At 36.2% G+C, this 19,430-nt stretch overlaps 1 protein-coding gene across 3 annotated transcripts in view; it reads right to left on the bottom strand.

Moving 5' to 3' along the window:
• Window positions 1–3,988: 3,988 nt before the first annotated feature.
• LOC123199127 overlaps window positions 3,989–19,430 on the bottom strand; it is a 31,791-nt gene continuing 16,349 nt past the window's right edge. For 2 of the 3 annotated variants that reach the window (XM_044613988.1, XM_044613987.1), the window contains 5 exons: window positions 5,396–5,482; window positions 5,194–5,293; window positions 4,893–5,091; window positions 4,733–4,788; window positions 3,989–4,363 (listed from right to left, as the gene is read on the bottom strand). In XM_044613988.1, the coding sequence (XP_044469923.1) occupies window positions 4,208–4,363; window positions 4,733–4,788; window positions 4,893–5,091; window positions 5,194–5,293; window positions 5,396–5,482 (598 nt within the window). In that variant the 3' untranslated portion in view covers window positions 3,989–4,207. The remainder of the gene's footprint in view (window positions 4,364–4,732; window positions 4,789–4,892; window positions 5,092–5,193; window positions 5,294–5,395; window positions 5,483–19,430) is intronic. The other variant, XM_044613989.1, reaches the window with a different exon arrangement.

Raw genomic sequence — 19,430 nt, forward strand, 5'->3', positions numbered from 1 at the left:
TTAGAGTGTTATGGTTTTGCCTTGATTATTCATCATGAATACTAGTACAAGCAGTTTGCTTGTTAGCCAGTGTGGTGGAGAGGGTAATCCTGTTACAGGATTGGTAATGTCAAGTGAAGGTTCACGTATGGCTGGTGGTGTCACAAGAACTAAACTATTTGAGAATCACTCAATGTGACATTAGATTTCTTTCCCTTTCCCTTGCTCTTTCCTTGTCAGGTATGGGTAATACTATTATAGAATCCTCTACTAATGTTGTTGAACTTAGTGCCAACAAGTGGGAAGTTTTGTTATTGGTTTCTTTCTTGGGAAGCAGTTGCCTTTCCTAGTTGTAAAAAAATGTTATTGTCAAGAAATAAGCTAATAAGGATTTGGTGGATATTACCTCTATTAGTCAAGGGATGTTGTTCCTACTCAAATTCAAGGAGAAAAAAGACATGCTAAAAGTGGTAGAAGATGGGTTTTGGTCCTTCTGTGGCCAACCATTCTTTATTCAGTGATAGGTTTGGAATCTCTCTTTTTTAGTTAATGAAGTTAAAAAGGTTGAAATATGGATATTGGCATCCTAAGGTATTGAGCTACATTGTAAGTGTTATCGGGCATCCGATTTACACTGATTCTATTACAGTAAAAGGTTTGCATCTAGATTTTGGAGAATTTGTTTTGACATAGACATAGACAAATGGTTTTTGGATGCAATTAATTTAAAACTTTCTAATGGAAAACTAGTGGAGCTTAAAGTTGAGTATAGTTGGAGACCGAGTAGGTGTTCTATATGCAAGCAATTTAGTCATACTAGTTTTGTCCACCAAAAAGGGAGAAAAAAGAAGTGAACATAGGTTATGCCAATAAAACTAATATTGTCAAGATAGGTAGCTCTAAAGATTTCCCAGTCTTAGGTGTAGATATGACTAGCATTCCCAAATAAATTTGAGTTTTTTGAGTCTTTTATGGTTATTGGAAATGATAAAAATCATTTAAAGGCCAATCAGATTTTAAGTAAAGAAAACTAATTTGGTTAGGTATGGTTGTCATGATCACCTGAAGATGGTGGACCTTCTTGAGGTTATTAAATCTAGTTTGTTAATTGGGATGGAACCAAGGATGCTTAAGAGATGCCTAATAGTAAATGAAATACCAAGTGAAAAGGTTCGACTATAGTTTAAAAGTGTCATGGTGAGTAATAGGAGAAAAAGTAGTTCAGTTATCAACACACCTCTCTTGGCTTCTCACCTTGGAGAGAAGTTGGAAGAATGTGACTCATCAAAGGTGGTCCCTTTTGGGAAATCTCTTAAGGTTGATAAGAAGGAGATTAAGAATAAATTTAAGGGAAATTTGAAAAAGAGCCAAAGGAAAAGAATGACAAAAATGCATGACAAAGTTTTCACCTTTGGTTTCCCATGGTTAATTCAGGAGCGTGGTATATTAGGGGTCTTAACTAGCCCCTTAAACAAAAACAAGTTATATTGTTCATTGGAAACAATAAAATTGATGTTGTGGCTATTTTACAAACGAAGGTCAAAATGAATAATATGGATTCAATGAGAAGAAAAGTGTTTAGGAATTGGGAATTTGTTCATAATAATAATTCCAATCCTTGTTGTTGAATATAGATTGCTTGGAATAGCAATGTTGTGAGAACTGTTATAAAAGAAGTTAAGGAACAAGTTATTCACTATGAAATAATAGAGGTGGCAAACAAAAGGAAATTGCATGAGTTGTTTATGTATGGCTCAAATAATTATGTGGACAAGAGGAATCTATGGGAGGACATCATTAGATACAAAAGACATACTATTAATCTACCTTGGATTGTATGAGAGATTTTAATGTCATTAGAAAGAGAGATTTAAAAAAAATAAATAAAGGACTTAAACTAAGTGAAACCGTATGATGGAGATTTAGACTTTTGCTATTATCTTGCTTAGTTGGAAGACTTAAGAGTTGTGGGCTCTTTCTTCACGTGGACTAGCATGAGCAATAGGGAAAACTAAATTGCTTGCAAACTAGATCGAATTCTTGTTAATGAGGCATGGCTAGACACTTTCCTGACCTCATTAGGAATCTTCAAACCAAATGGAATCTATTATCATAGCCCTTGTGTAGCAGTTAGTAGGGAAGTAGAAGTTGGAAGGAAATGTCCTTTTAAATTCTTTGACTTCTAGATAGAGCATGAACAACTTTTACCATTGGTTAAAGAAGCATGGGATAAAGAGGTCTTAGGCAACCCTATGTATAGGCTTGTGAAGAAATTGAAAAGAGCTAGAGGGATGCTAAAAGAACTAAATAGGGAGGAATTTTAGTGCATCTCAAAAAGAGTCAAACAAGAAAGAGCAAACTTAGAGGGAGGACTATACTATAGGCTGGACAAAAATCCACTTGAAGCTGAATTAATTAAAGAAGAAAAAAGTAAGGTAATTAAGTATGAGATTAAGCTAGATGGAAGAGTCACTTATGAAGTAAAAATCAAGAATTTAATGGCTAAATGAGGGTGATCAAAACAAATGTTATTTCCCTAAGTGTGTCAAAGGAAAGGCAAATAGGAATGCAATAAAAGGGATCTTTCTTGAAGATGACTCATTCACTAGAGACAAAAACAAAGTAAGTGAGGAACTAGTGAACCACTTTAAAAGCATTTTCGCTAAACAAGAGCTGGATCAAGTGAATACAAACTTTGGTGGATTGCTAAAGTATCGGGTGCCAAGAAATGTTGTTGAAAATATGGTCATGCTGGTTTCTTTATAGGACATTAAACAGACAATTTTTGGGATGAATGACAATAAAGCTCCAGGCATGATGGTTTTAGTGTAAAATTCTTCAAGAAGGCCTTGAAAATTGTAGGTAAAGATGTAGGTAATGCTATCTAGTTTTTCTTCTCATCTAGATTTTTGCTTTGTGAAGTTAATTGTACAATTTTAGCACTCATCCAAAAGAGTGATAATCCCTCGAGAGCTAATGACTTTAGGCTCATCTCGTGCTGTAATGTGATTTATAAATGCATCTCTAAGATTCTAGCAAATAGGTTTAAAAGTATCCTCCTAGTTTTCATTAACAAAGCCCAGATGCCATTTATTGAAGGTCGAAGGATTGGGATAACATTCTTCTATGTACTGAATTGATAAATAGATATAAAAGGGATTTTCCTAGCGAAAGAACATGTGCCATCAAAGTGGACCTAATGAAAGCATATGATAGTGTGAGCTAGAATTTTATTGAAGCAATCCTTTGGAAGATTGATCTTCATTTGACCTTTATCAAATGAGTAATGGAATGTATTACTTCTCTCTCCTTTTCCCTTTGCATTAATGGTGAATTAAAAGGCTGAGCACCAAAGGTCTTAGGCAAGGGGACTTTCTTTCCCCTTACCTCTTTGTTATTGCAATAAAGATGCTCTCTAGATTTCTAGATAGTATGGTGACTAACTGTGATTTTCTATTCCATTGGAAAAGCAAGATAGACAAGATAACACATCTCTACTTTGCAAACGACATCCTTATCTTTTGTAAAGCTAAGGTGAAATCTATCCAAATCGTTAAGGATAAATTGGACATCTTCCGACAGTGGTCGAGGCTTAAGGCTAATAGAAGAGTTGCATTCTTTTCTCCAGTGTAGGGAGTGACGTTAAGAGGAGAATTAAAGATATTTTGGAATTATTTAACAGAGTTGAAGCCCCTATTCAATGAGGCTCAAGCAAGTGGTCACAAAACCACCGGTCATAGTAGCACCAGCATAGCAACCTCTCCCTTTTTTCGGTGCAGCATTTTAAGGAAAAAATTTGGTCTTATCTGCTAATGAGAAAGAGTTAATGGCTTTGAAGTTGGCAATTAGGCATTGGAGACCTTATCATTTTGGGTAATCGGTTTATCGTAAGAACAATGCATAAGAGCCTTAAGTTCTTATAATATCACATGTATCAACATTCAAACCAAAAAAATAAGGCCACTTAAAAAATTAAATGAACAATTAAATTAAATACTGCTCAAACAAATTAGTTAGCCAAGTTCCTTTATATCAGTGCAATTTACTACAAGTTAGCTCGTTTTTCTTACAGTTGAATAACTCAACTTCAAAATCTGTACACATATAGCCTTGATGCAAAAGAGTGACTGATACATTGAATTTGTCATTTTGTAATTATCTCAAACAATCAATTTTAAAAGAATTCATCCGTTAGTAACTAAAAGTGTCTAGCTGCCCCCACTTAGTCTCAGCAACCCAAAATTCTTCGCCGCTTGTAAACACACCCATACCGCTCTGCACTCAAATTGCAGCTATTCATCATGTTCTCTTTTCCAGTGATCATTCTAAGCTTGCGCTTGTAACATAAGCCAGAGCACCTGCTTTCTGCATTATTCTTCTGCTTCTGCAGCATTCAGACAATAACCGTAAATTAATACATCCAGTAAATAAAATGGCAAGTTTTACTATGCCCCTAAATAAACGATCCCCAAATGATAAAACGTTCATGGTTGTAATTTGGAATGAAAGCAAAATGACAGATTCAATTACATGGCTATTAAAATAATATACCATGAAGCCTAATAGAATCTTCAATGGGAGTTATGAAAACAAATATCCTACTAGAAGGCCGTCTGTTCAATTCTAAATCCATATCCAATTAAATACTAATAGAATCCTTGAAAACAACCTGGCAACATGTTATGAACCTCACCATGAAGAAAACTAAACAATGTAAAAGATTTGAAAGAAAAATCCAGCAGCTAACACATACCGGTGATACAACAGATGTATTCCTGTTGAATTCTCGTGATGTTCCTTTGAGACTTACTATAAAGTAAACCAAAAAAGATATATATATTTAAAACAGGAAAAAACCCATTAGAATAGTTCAGAGTTGTTAGCAGTTGTATTGAAGCCTTTGTAAAAGATACCTTTTTCCTTGGTAGCAATAGAATTGCCGAGAAATTTTTGCAACATCTTGGTCCCTGGAAAGCCCAAGAATGGATAGCCAAAGAGTTCACTTCTTTGAGAAGGAAGTAATTCTGAAAAGCCAAAGGAATCTTCCCACGTTTTCTGCAACTGCAGTATAGATGGCAGGACTAATCTCTCTACACCTAATTGACTCAGAAGCTGCAAAATGAAACAGAAGATACAGATTGTACTATTGAATTGACTTTATTCTGCACAACTTTCAGCAAGAAAAAAAGAGCATGTATACACAAGGAAAACTACCTGTTCCAACTCTTGCAAAAGCAACCGACACATTCCCTGCCGCCGATATTGAAAAGGAGTAGCAACTAGAGGCATCTCAGCAACCTTGTGTCCATGGATCCTGAAAATCAAATGTAACATGAACCATTGATAGAAAGAAACCACCTAAACCTACAAACTGAAATAAAAAGAGAACTGCAAATTTTTTTAACATTATATTTACCTAACTGTGGCCACAGATACAATTTCATCATCTTTGTGTAGAACTATGGCATAAAACCCACGAAAATCCAATCTTTTAAGCTTTGACCTGCACATCATAAGGGAGAACAAAAATCAATACTGGAAACCTAACATCAGAACACATCCAGTATTCAGAAAAATCGTTAGAATTACAATTAGCTGACTGAATAGATCAAGGTAGCTTTGAAGGAATTTTCAGAATTTCATAATTCCAGTTAAGGAACTTCCATTAAAGATTAAATACCACCATATTTGCAGATAATGAGGTTCTGAACCTTTCCTCCTTGCCACCAAGGTTCCAAACCTCATTTTCTACTCTCTCTCTAATGCAGTACAAATTTCACCGTGTGGAGGTATTTGGCATAACCCACAAGCTGACCATCCAGTTATAATGGCCAAATCTTGGATAATAAGATTCGCAAAGCAATCATAAAGATTAGTCAGTCTATCACTATCACATATAACCAGAGTAAAAAGGGTCAATATACTATAATACCCCTATTCCACCTCCCTCTCGAACTTATAGTGGTAACAAGTATCAGGGTTTGACAAGCAGTGAAAGCGCCACATTGTGCATCTCCATTAATAAATCAGCCAACTGCATAGAGTAACGAACAAATGCTACAAAAAATGTCCCAAGTTGGAGCAAGCAGTACACAAGGTGATACTCAATTTTGATACGGATTCTACTCTCCACTCCTGAAGAGGAGCTAAGTCCAATATAAATAGCAGCCTTCTTACACATGTAAAAGCAGTAAAGCAACCCCCAAGTCCCGAACCAGCATCCACCACCAATGTAACTAGTATAGTACCATGTGTAGCTCATATTTGTTATCCTCTTAGGATGGAAAGACAAGAATCTTTGGAGATGTTAGTGAAGAGGTTTCCTCACAGTGGTTTGAAGTGAAGTTATGGGCTTCTATCTCCTTTGAGTTAAAGGAAGTATCATTCTTTACTCATCAAAATTGGGAAACTTCAATGTTATGGTTTCAATGGTTTATGGAAGAACAAAGAAAACCCATAGTAAACTTAGTAGAGTGACATTTACCGTGGAATCATTGTTAGAAAAGACAAAACTCTAAGAAAAAGTAGAAGAGAAAAATAAAATCCAATGTAATATGAATTGAAGATACCACATAATTTAAAGAATTGCAACTCAATGTGTAATATTAAGAGAAGAAACAAATGACTCGTGATTGCATTACCATATTTTTAGACACCAAATTAAAAAGAAGATTGATTACAAAAGTAAAACTAGCCAGAACACCACAAACAAAACTAATACTAATCTGATGTATGTTAGATATGGTGCAAACATATTAGTAAGTACTCTTGCCACATCAGTTTAATATAATGTATGTTTGGTATTATTGCTTAATATTATTACTTATTCTTGAACTGTCACTTATCAGTTTAAGCTTTTTGGTCGGTAGGTTTCTATATAGTATTATGACCAAATTGACCAACCAGCCAAGTGGTCAGATCCCTTTATCATATTAGTTCATTCATATCAAGATGATTATTTTTCCTGCGGTTGTGATTTTGTTTGACTTCGATGTTAAGGCTATGGTCGTGTTTACATAACATACCTATCAACTCAAACTCTCAAGTCAGAAGAGTTTTCAACATTAAATTTCTAACAGAATCATCTAAACAAGCATCCTAAGTTAACTTTGCTTGCAAATAACTTTGTTACATACTTAGCTTGAGAAAGAAGGGAACTGGTTGAGAATAAGCCATTTCAATAGTCAAATAAAGAGGTTCAACACCTTACCTCTTAAATTGTTATTGTAGTTGGACATCAGAACTAAAAATGAAATCAAATTCCTTCCCAATAATGAGCAAGTCAATAATATATAAACATGTACAATATATATGGATGTCGTGTTACAATATGAAATTGTTAAAAACCTAGCTCAAATATTATTACTATTAAAAGAAAATACTGTTGGCAACAAGAGGTGTGAACTCCTCCCAAGACAAATAGAAGTGTCTTTCCTCCCAATCAACCCAAGGCTACCAACAATACACAAATTACAATAATCTTTTCTTCCTCTCCTCAATCCAACCACTCATATTTATGTCAAATTCAAATAGTATTTAAATCAGATCAAATATAATATCCTAATCTGTTATGACAAAGGTTTATATAAGGAAGAAAGGAAAGAAGATAGTGAGTGTTGGGGAAACAAGTGGCTGAACTGTAGAGTCTACAAATGGTGACCATCCATTATTAACAAGCGGCAAGCATCCAGAAATGAAGCAGGCAACAGACAAACCAGGCAGGCATGAAAAGGCAGTATTCAGGCCATCAAATGAGGGGTCCACTGAAGTCCTAGCTGTTGAAGTGGCAGCTCAAGAGAAGAGAGATGAGTATCGGAGGAATGATGAAAAAGGGAGTGAGAAGGAAAAAGGAGGCAGAGAGAAAATTGTGATGAAGCAAGGAAAAGAAGAGACCAGCCTCTCGAATGCTGGAGCAAGGATTCATCAGTGGTTATTTCAATTGAGTCAGGTCTATGTTTATGTTATGTCTTGTTAGTAAGAAGTCTATTATCACTAAGAAGTCTATTATTAGCAAGAAGTTTCTATTTCATTCCCAAACATTGAATCAATACAAATAGTATCTTATTACATCAAGTGTGAGTTCTCTGTTTTCTTTACAACCAAACACAGATAGTATAATATCTTTATCAGCATCCATCCACTTTAACAGCAGCTTCAAAGTCTTCAAACCAGTGTCCAGCAGCAGCAATCAACAACTTCAGGTCAGTAACATAATCAAATCAAATATTCATCCCAATTAAATCAAATATACTATCCTAAATAAATGTCTTATTAATTATTGTGATGAAATATGAAATAAAAAAATAATTCTGAATTTTTTCTTCTGATTTTTGAATTGATATTACATAGTATTATATAGTAGATTACAAGAGAAAAATAGGAAACTAAATCACTCCTAAATCCGGAAAATTGTTTAATCCCTTTATTCAAGAGATTTTAAATTGGGTACTTCCTAATCTAACTTAATCCCTCCATTTAAGGGATTTCAAATTAAACTTCCTAATCTTATTTACAACTCATTACTTCCTAATCTATTTACAACTCAACACTTCCCCTCAAGCTGAGGAATAGATGTCTTCCATTCCCAGCTTGAATACAAGATCATGGAATCTCGAACTGTTCAACCCCTTTGTTAGAACATCAGCTAATTGACATTCTGATGGAACATAAGACATACACACTAATCCTTCCTCTAATTTCTCTTTAATGAAATGTCTATCAATTTCAATATGTTTTGTCCTATCATGTTGTATAGGATTATGAGCAATATTGATAGTTGACTTGTTGTCACAATAGAGTTTTATAGGACCTTCCCATTTGACTCTCAAATCATCTAGGATAATCTTCAGCCAGAGCAGTTCACACAATTTTTGGGCAATAACCCTAAATTTTGATTCTGCAGATGATCTTGCCACCACATTTTGCTTCTTACTCCTCCAAGTTACCAGATTACCTCCAAGGAAAATACAATACCCTGTAGTTGATCTTCTATCCACTAGAGAACCTACATAGTCAGCGTCAGTGTAAGCTTCTAAAGTAAGAGTATCGTTCTTCTTGAATAGGATTCCTTTCCCTGGATTGTCGTTCAAGTAATGCAGCACCCTGTAAGCAGCTTAAAGATGAGGTTCTCTTAGATCATGCATGAATTGACTAATCACACTCACCGAGTATGCTATGTCTGGCCGAGTGTGAGCAAGGTATATGAGTTTACCGACCAACCTCTGGTACATTCTTTTATCAACAACTGGTTCTCCTTTAGCTTCTCCCAACTTATGGTTGGGATCCATTGGGGCAGAGACTGGTTTACACCCAATCCTCCCTATTTCTGTTAATAAATCAGTCACGTACTTTTGCTGAGATATGAAGATCCCTTGTGTGGAATATGCCACCTCAATACCGAGGAAGTATTTTAGTTTCCCCAATTCTTTTATCTCAAACTCTCTTACTAGTCTCTGTTTCAATTCATGCTTCTCTTTTTCATTATTCCCAGTTACTATGATCTCATCCACATAAACTAGAAGAGCAGTCACTCCCCCTACAGCTGAATGCTTAATGAAGAGAGTGTGGTCACCTTGGCTTTGTTTATACCCAGAATCCTTCATGACTTTTGTGAATCTCCTAAACCATGTTCTAGGAGATTGTTTTAATCCATAAAGGGCCTTTCTTAGCTTGCACACCTTGTTACCTGTGTCCCCCTCAAATCCTGGTGGGATGTTCATGTAGATTTTTTCCTCTAAGTCACCATGGAGAAATGTATTCTTAACGTCATACTGTAGGAGTTGTCAATTGAAGTGGGCAGCCAATGATAATAGAATTCTCACAGTATTCATTTTTGCAACTAGAGCAAAGGTCTCCAGATAATCAACACCATAAGTCTGAGTATACCCTTTGGCCACCAATCGTGTTTTATATCTCTCAAGTGATCCATCAGCCTTGTATTTTAGTGTGAAAATCCACTTACAATCAATAATGTTTTTCCTTTTCAATTTATCAACAATCTCCCATGTTTTATTTTTTTCTAATGCACTCATCTCTTCTCTCATAGCATCCCTCCATTCCCTTTTTGACAATGCCTCAGAAACAGTGTTAGGGATAGATACGGTATTTAAACTTAGGCCAAAGGACTATTTCCCACCCAAGGTATACTATAATCTCAAGTTTTCACCCTTTATTTTTGATAATACCAAACACCCACTCATGAACAGTTAAAATTAATGGTGGTAAAGGTAAAATCGTCATTTTTTCTATAATATTAAAAATAAACTAAAATATAATCTATTTTTGTCATCTTAAACTTTAAAAACTAAAATTTTCTCTCAGCCTAAGTTTTAAAAAATGGCAGTTTCACCCTAGGGTTTCGTTTTGAAATCTCCGATAACATCTCCGGCTCCATTTCCGACGGCCTCTCCCTCCTGAAGCATCCTCTCCTTCCGACGATCTCTTTCCTCCCACTTTATCCCAAACCTTCCTGTCGTCTTCGTCCGGTCGTCCTCCCAGACGAAGTTCTTCATCTCCCAAGACTTCTCCGACATCGATCAGGTGTCCAAATGGGAGGAAAGAGATCGCTAGAAGGAGAGGATGCTTCGGGAGGGAGAGACCGTCCGTAATGGAGCTGGAGATGTCGTCGAAGATTTCAAAACGAAACCCTAGTGTGAAACTGCCATTTTTTAAAACTTAAGTTAAGGGAAACTTTTAGTTTTTAAAGTTTAGGGGGGCAAAAAGAGAAAAATTTGAGGGGGTTAGAGTTCAGTTAATTTTAATTGCTCATGGGTGGGTGTTTGGTATTATCAAAGATAAAAGGTGGAAACTTGAGATTTCAGCATACCTTGGGTGGGAAATAGTCCTTTGGCCTTAAACTTACAATGAACTTTTTGTGGGCTTGTGTCAGACGCTTAAGAGAGACATAGTGAGATAGTGGATAAAGTGGTCGTTTAGTGCACTCTCTGGTACCTTTTCTAATAGCAATAGGAAGGTCTAGGTCGTCTGTTGGGTCAGTAGATGTTTCAACAAATTGTGTGTGTAAAGGTGGGTCAGATCTTACCATGATTTTATTCCCAAAGTCTGAGTTGGATTTTTGGACCTGTGTCAGTTTTGGAACGACCTTTCTCCTTGAATACACTTGAGAAAACCTTGGAAAATTGTGAGGGACATTGGTTGGGACAAGAGATGACTTGGGTTCAATGACAGAATTGGGTAACTCAGATGTGATTGACTTAGAGGACTCGAGTTCAACAACACTGGTTGGAACATGAGGAAGGTCAAGGGTTTTAAAAGGTTCAAATGATTCACAAGTATCGTCATCTATCATTGAAATCTCCCCCTAAAGAGAGGACTTGAAGAAAAAAAGTGTATTTTCTGTGAAGATGACATCTGTAGAGATGTAACATTTGTATCCCTTTTTTGTGGATGAGTAACCAAGGAAGACACATTTGATGGCTTGAGGGTCTAGTTTGCCTATATGTTGGTCGTGGACATGAACAAAGGCAATGCACCCAAATACCCTAGGTGTGAGGCCATTAGAGGTTCTAAAGTGAGGGTAAAAACTATTAAGGATCTCTATAGGACTTTTGTTATCTAACACACGTGAGGGAAGTCTATTTATCATGTATGTGGCAATAAGAACGGCCTTTCCCCAATAGGACTTAAGAACATTTCCTTGAAAGAGTAAAGCTCCGGTGGTATTAAGTAAATGCCCATTTTTCCTTTCAGCTACCCCATTTTGTTAAGGTGTGTTGACACATGATGAATCATGGATAATGCCCTGTGAACGAAAATAGGGTAACAAAATCTGGTTGAAGTAGTCTCTAGCATTGTCCGTTCTAAAGCTTTTTATTTTAAACCCGAATTGGTTTTGAACCATTGAGTGGAAATTAGGTATAACAATGCTAACATCATATTTTTGTTTAAGAAGAAAGAGCCATGTAACCCGAGTGCAATCATCAATTAAGGATACAAACCAAAGAGCTCCAGAAACATTAGGTATAGTAGAAGACCCCATATGTCACTATAAATCAAATGGAAAGGATGAAGACTTCTTTTATTGCTAATAAGAAAAGATACACGAGTGTGTTTTGTCAATTCACAAATGTCACAATGAAACTCAGAAATATCTAATTCTTGGAACAAATGAGAAAACATGATTTTTAAAACCCTAAAAGATGGATGACCTAGGCGTAGGTGATACAACCAAATGGTATCTTTATTCGAGGAACTGAGAAAAGACAGAGACAAATTACTCCTACCCATTTGAGATGATTCAAGGTAGTAAAGGTCATTTCTTTCCTTAGCAAGTCCAATCCTCCTCCTCGTGTCTTGATCTTGAAAGACACAATAAGAAGGGAAAAAAATTGCATAACATTTAAGATCATGGGTAATCTTTTAAACGGAAACAAGGTTGGTCGAAAGTTTTAGTACATGGAGGACATCTTTAAGGATAAGGTTAGGTGTGATATGTATATCTCCGAACCCTGCAACAGTAGTTAATGAACCATTGGCCACTACAATTTTTCTATTACTTGGGCATGGGGTATAAGTGTGGTAGAGTTGAGATGTGGGGGTCATGGTCTGTAGCACCAGAGACTATTATCCAAGAGTTGATATAAAATTTATCTGAGGCATTCATGCAAAGAGGAAATGAAGGTTTACCTGAAAGAGCCAAAGAACAAGCTCCAGAAGGCTTCTCAAGAGACCCAACTTCTTAGCTTCTCAATTTCTTCACTGTTGAACTCCCCTGTTATAGAATTTTCTTCAGTTTTTTACTGCTCTACCATGTGTGCTTGAGGTCTCTGCTGCCCCCCACGGTTTCCCCACTCTCGGCTTAGTGGCTTACCATTCAACTTCCAACATTTCTCTTTTGCGTGCCTTGGTTTCTTGCAATGGGTGCACCAGAGATTGTCCTTGTTCTCCTTCCACTAGTTTTCTTTCCCCGGGTATTTAGGCAGATCACTCTTTCCTTTCTCCTGATGATTTGTTTTTGCTACTAAGGCTGACCCTTCCACAGTTTGTGGTTCAAGCATAACACTACTTCGACTTTCTTCTGCTCGAATCAATGAAATTTTCTCTTCTAGAGATGGTGTGTCCTCCTTGCCAAGGATTTGTAACCTGACTTGATCAAATTCAGGATTCAATCCAGCCAAAAAATCATAGACACGGTCTTTTTCAATGAAGCTCTTCAAGATAGCAGTATCCTCAGGGCATTTCACCTCGAAAACTCGGTAATGATCGAGTTCTTGCCACAGATTTTGTAGTAGGTTTGCATATTTTGTAACAGACTTGTCTCCTTGCTTGGTAGCTGTAGTTTTGACCTTGATATTGTACACTTGAGCAGCATCACGAGCCTTCGAATATGTGTGGCGAATGAAGTCCCAAATCTCCTTTGTTGTAGCAAAAAGCATACAGTGTCGCTAATCCTGGGATCCATGGAATCCCATAGCCAGGACATAATCATGGAATCCTCCTCATCCCATGCTTCAAACGTTGGGTCATCCTTTACTAGTCCTGTTCCAAGAAGATGGTTAAGTTTTCCTTTGCCTTTTAGGTATGTGCAGACAAATTGAGACCATTTGAGATAGTTCTTCCCATTGAGCCTATAGGAGGCCCGAATATCCTGTAAATCTCCAATTTTCTGAACATAATTAGATTCTTCGTATGGGTTAGACTTGCTAGAGACTGTGATTTCAGAGGCTGACATGGTGGAAAAAAAACACAATAATTAAGGCTGCCCAAACAGTAATTAGAGAAGAAAAAATTCAGAATTATTTTTTTATCTCATATTTCATTACATGGTATCAGAGCCTATAGGAGGCTCGAATATTCTGTAAATCTCCAATTTTCTACACATAATTAGATTCTTCGGATGGGTTAGACTTGCTAGAAGCAATGATTTCAAAGGCTGACATGGTGGAAAAAAAACACAACAATTAAGGCTACCCAAACAGGAATTAGAGAAGAAACAATTCAGGAGGAATGACAACAATGAAGGCTGCTTGAAGAAGAAAAAGAGAAAATCTCAAAAAACTATAGGCTTTGATACCATGTGATGAAATATAAGATAAAAAAATAATTCTGAATTTTTTCTTCTGATTTTTTAATTGATATTACATAGTATTATTTGGTAGATTACAAGAGAAAAATAGGAAACTAAATCACTCATAAATCTGGAAAATTGTTTAATCCTTTTATTCAAGGGATTTTAAATTGGGTATTTCCAAATCTAACTTAATCCCTCCATTTAAGGGATTTCAAATTAAACTTTCTAATCTTATTTACAACTCATTACTTCCTAATCTATTTACAACTCAACAATTATATTATTATTATTATTATTATTATTATTATTATTTGTCTAATCCTAACATTAGCCACTGTTTGAAAACCATATGTCCTTAAGGTGGGTTTTGCGTAAAACGGATTGGATTGGAAAATGTTTTGGTTTTAATTGAAAGAGGTTTGGTTTGATTAGGTGAATCGTGTGTAGGTGTGAGGGGTGAATGGTTGGGCTCGGTGGATAAGTTGTCTTTGCATTAATCCAATTAAGTTTTGAATCAAGTCTAATGATTAGGTTTGGTTTTAGTTGTAAAGGCTTTAGGATTGGTTGGTATTGGTTTGAGTTGGTATGATAAGTTTGGCTTGGGCTTGGATTATAAGTGTATGGGTTGCAAATTAAGTGTGGGTAGTCAGTGTTATTTGAAGTGGTGGATTGCGTTGGGGCATATTCTAGACCAGGTTTGAACCCTTAATAACTATCCTCCCTTGTCTCGTTTTCTCCTTCAATATACTTTAGCTTCATCCCTAACACGAGAAGTTCATTTGATATTCACATAAAAAAAGAAAAATCTATTTCAAAAACCTAACACTAGAAACCAAAATAGTACCAAACTTTATAGTGTATGGTTGGACAGTGCACAACATCCAAAACAGAAATTTCTATACTCCAGAAAATCTCTCACTCTTTAAAAGAATACATGTCTTTAATTTTCTATATAACGGCATTGTTGACAAAAAATTTTCTCAATCACAATTAATCATCTTTGATATTCATATAAGAAAAATTTATTTCAAAAAACTGATACTAGAAACAAAAATAGTACAAAACTTTATAGTGTTTGGACACAACATCCAATACAGACATTACTACATTCTAGAAATGTTGTCACTCTCAAGAGGATGATGAGACTAGGCATGTGAAATCACTATTCGCTTATTACATTGAATATCCTCAAGTAATGGTTATAATATAACATAATTAAAAATGGCATAAAGTTGAAAAGAAAAAGAATTATACCCAAAAAGAAATTGTTCATAAACCTTAAGACAATAGGGATCAATACATTGATACATCAAGTGAATCAGGTCCTTGCCTAAAAACTTAAATTTTGGTTGAAGAGATTATGTGATATGATATTTGACCTAAAATCATAAACTAGTATGTTAGGAGTTGATAATAATAATAATAATTAACTAAGATAATATTATATTACAATAAAATATGTTAAAATATTTGTTTTAATATCATGTAAATTGGGAATATATCATGTAAAATAGGTGGTTGTGCCTATACCATTGTGACCAAAACAACTTCGCTGACAAACCCCTAGAAAGAGCGTCACCATTCACCGTTGCACATGCCTCCACACATCGTAAGTCCTCTTAGTAGCCTCCTTCACCAATATGCTTCTCCAACGAGCGTGCAATGACCTCGCCTCTCCCAGTCAACTCAAAAGGCACCGGCGAGTCGATCTATGGTGACCCCACCATCATCGATCACCAAAATCTTTTGTAAGCGCTAATCATTTCCTCCTCAAATCTTTTTCTCCGATTTGCTTTTCGGATGCACATGGGCCTACACCACCAACACCATCATGTTCAGCCAGAGCCGGTGCATCTTCTCCGAGCAGTCTCCATCATCGCCAAAAAACTGCTTTTGCCAGATTTTTTCTTCCCTCCAAGCTATGTTTGATCTACCAACCTCATCTCCAAGTTTTTTTTTTGAACAACTTCTATCAATTTCTAGTTGATTTCTCCATATTGCTCGCTTTAATATGGCCTTTGAGAGCTCCCAATCTAGTACGACTTTTTCATTCACTTTTTTCCCTGTAATTACAACTGAAAAGTTAGTTGGCAACAATAATAATGTTTCATGGGCTACTTTTATTGAATTGTGGTGTATGAAGCAAGATATTGAGGACCATTTAACGACTAAAGCTATAGACATTAAATCGGACACAACTCCCTAGATTAGAATTGATGCTGCCTTTTGTAATATGTTATGAAATACTATTGACACTCAGCTTCAACCCATTTTCAAGGCCTATCGAACATGTTGTGAAATATGGACTCAAGTCAAGCTTCTCTATACCAATGACATCTAACAATTATACTTGGTGATGTCTAATTTAGTTCATCTAAAACAACAAGAAATAAGTATGTCAAAGTTTCTTGGATGAATGGCCTCTCTTAAAACTGAATTCAACTCACTTCTTTCTACCAGTAAATCAACTACAAAAGACCTAGCCCAACGGGATAAATTTTTTATGGTGTTGACGTTAGCTATTCTTAGTCCTGAACTTGATTCTATTTGGTATCAGATTCTGGACAGTGTTGTTAAATGTTGGTAAATCAACTGCAGAAGACTTAGCCAAATGGGATAAATTATTGCCACAGATGGGTCATGCCAGAGAAAAATGCTATAAATTGCATGGTTTTCCTCCTTGGGTAGCCAATATTATTCAGACAGACTCCTGCTACCTCTGGCTCTCCCTCTTAACATTAGTTGACTCTTACAGGTGTCGATTATGATGAATATCTTCAATATTAGGCCTCCAAGCAGCCTTCTCCCGATATTGTTTCAGTCGCACACATGGGTCCTCTAGTAGTGTGCCTCACTAAGTCTTCCCCTCCTAGCCCATAGGTCCTCCATTCTAGTGCTTCCAATAACATTTCTGGTGACCTTAATTTGCTCTCTCATTGTACTAAATCTCAGTCTTTACCTGTGGTTACATTAGCCAATGGATCAATCACTTGCACAACAACCCCTCGATCGTGCTCACCCTCTTCCTTCTTTGCCTTTAGACTTTGTTCTTTATCTACCTGCATGTCCTTTTAATCTTATTTTTGTTAGTAAACTTACTCGTTTCTTAAACTGTGTCATTACCTTCACTAATGACTCTTTTGTTATACAAGACCGTAGTACGAATCAGAAGATTGGCATAGGACATGAGTCATAAGGTCTCCACTGTCTACATCTACCACCTAATTCTGCAGCCTGCACGATTACTGAATCTTCGATACTTCTTCACAATCATCTCAAACACCCCAGTATCTCCAAACTACAAAAGATGGTTCCTGGTCTTCCTTCTTTATCATCTATTCAGTGTGAGTCATGTCAACTTAGAAAACATTCTAGAAAATCTTTTTCCAAACGAGTCAATAATCCAGTTGTATCCCCATTTGAGTTAGTCTACTCAAATGTCTAAGGCCCTAGTCAAGTCACGTCCGTTTTAGTGTTTCAATATTCTGTTGCTTTTATTGACGATTATTCCTACTACATCTAATTATTCTTAATGAAACATTGAGCTAAGTTGTTTTCTATTTTCAAATCCTTTTGTATTGAGATCAAAACACAATTTTCTACTACTATACATTCCTTCGTAGTGACAATGCTTTTGAGTACTTTTCTGCTCCTTTCACCAAGTTCATGCCTTCTCAAGATATTTTACATCAGTCCTCTTGTGTTTATACCCCTTAGCAAAATGGGATTATCGAATGTAAAAATAGGCATCTTATTGAGATTGTCTACACCATTCTTATCCATGATAATGTTCCCTTCCAATTTTGGTCAGATACAGTCTCCACTGCTTGTTTTTGGATAAATCGCATGTCTTCTTCAGTGTTATAACATTAGGTGCCTCACTTTATTTTATATCCTGAATAACCATTATATTCTCTTTCCTCTCGTGTTTTTGGGTGCATTTGTTTTGTTCATGACTTATCTCCTAGTCGTGACAAGTTAACCGCTCATGCTCTTAAATGTGTATTTCTTGGTTACTCCCGTCTTCAAAAAGGTTATCGATATTACTCTCCTAACAAACGCTGATATTATCTTTCTACTGACGTTATCTTTTTTTAGCCCTCTCCTTACTTTTTTTCTTCGTTAGATGGTCAGCGTTTTATATAAATCCTTCTGTTACCACTTATTGTCTCTTTTCCAGATTCCCTTTCTAAGTCTGCTCCTCCATCTTCTATGTCTCCTCCTATTGTGGAACCCTCTTCCGTGCCGAGTCTCAATCTTGTTCACCCTCCCGCAAATGACAAAGTTGATCTTGTGCACCCACTTCTTACTCCAACCTCTTTCACTATTAAGGTTTTGCCTCCTATTGATCAGTTCCCCATTGTCATTCACAAAGGTATGCATTCCACTAGAAATTTTCATCCTATCCATAATTTCCCTAGTTTTCATCCGTTATCGTTACCTTTTTATGCTTTTGTGTCTGATCCTGGGTGGCAACAAGCAATGGTTGATGTGATGACTGCTTTGCATGCCAATGGTACTTGGGAATTGGTTCCTTTTCCTCTTGGACACTCAATTATTGGTCGTCGATGGATATATACTATTAAGGTTGGTCCAGAAGGTAAAATTGATAGATTGAAAGCTCGGTTAGTTGTCAAGGGTTACGCACAGACATATAGCCTGGACTATTATGACACATTCTCTCCTATGGCTAAGATGTCCTTTGTTCGTCGTTTTCTGTCTATAGCTAGTATTCGGCATTGGCCGCTACATCAGTTAGATATTAAAAATATTTTTCTTCATGGTGAACTACAAGAGGAAAGTTATATGAAGCAATTATCTGGCTTTGTTACTTAAGGGGAGTCCAGATTGATATGTAAACTTCGTCATTTTTTGTATAGCCTGAAACAATCTCCTCGTGCTTGGTTTGGTCGTTTCAACACTATGATTCAAGAGTTTGGCATGCGAAAGAGCGAGTCTGATCATTTTATGGTCTATAGAAATACTTTGCAAAGACAATGCATCTATCTGGTTGTTTATGTGGATAATATTGTTATAACAAGAAATAATCAGAATGGCATTGAGCAATTAAAGCAACACCTGTTTAGACACTTTCAGACTAAGGATCTAAGGCCACTCAAGTATTTTTTTGGCATAAAAGTCACATAGCCTAAGACTACAAACTCATAGACTCTCTCATGGATCCTAATACTAAACTCTTACCTGAATAAGGGGAGGCCCTTGCAGAACCTAAGAGATATTGAAGGTTGGTGAGTAAACTGCACGACCTAACCTTTCGTTTTTAGTCAGTATTGTGAGTAAGTTTCTCCAGTCTTCGTGTGACCATCGTTGGGATGCAATTGTTCGAATTCTATGATATATCAAGGGAGTCCCAAGAAAAGGTCTATTCTATGAGAATAAGGGTTATACACAAGTTGGATAT

The sequence above is a fragment of the Mangifera indica genome, chromosome 16 (assembly GCF_011075055.1).
Source record: "Mangifera indica cultivar Alphonso chromosome 16, CATAS_Mindica_2.1, whole genome shotgun sequence".
NCBI lineage: Eukaryota > Viridiplantae > Streptophyta > Magnoliopsida > Sapindales > Anacardiaceae > Mangifera > Mangifera indica.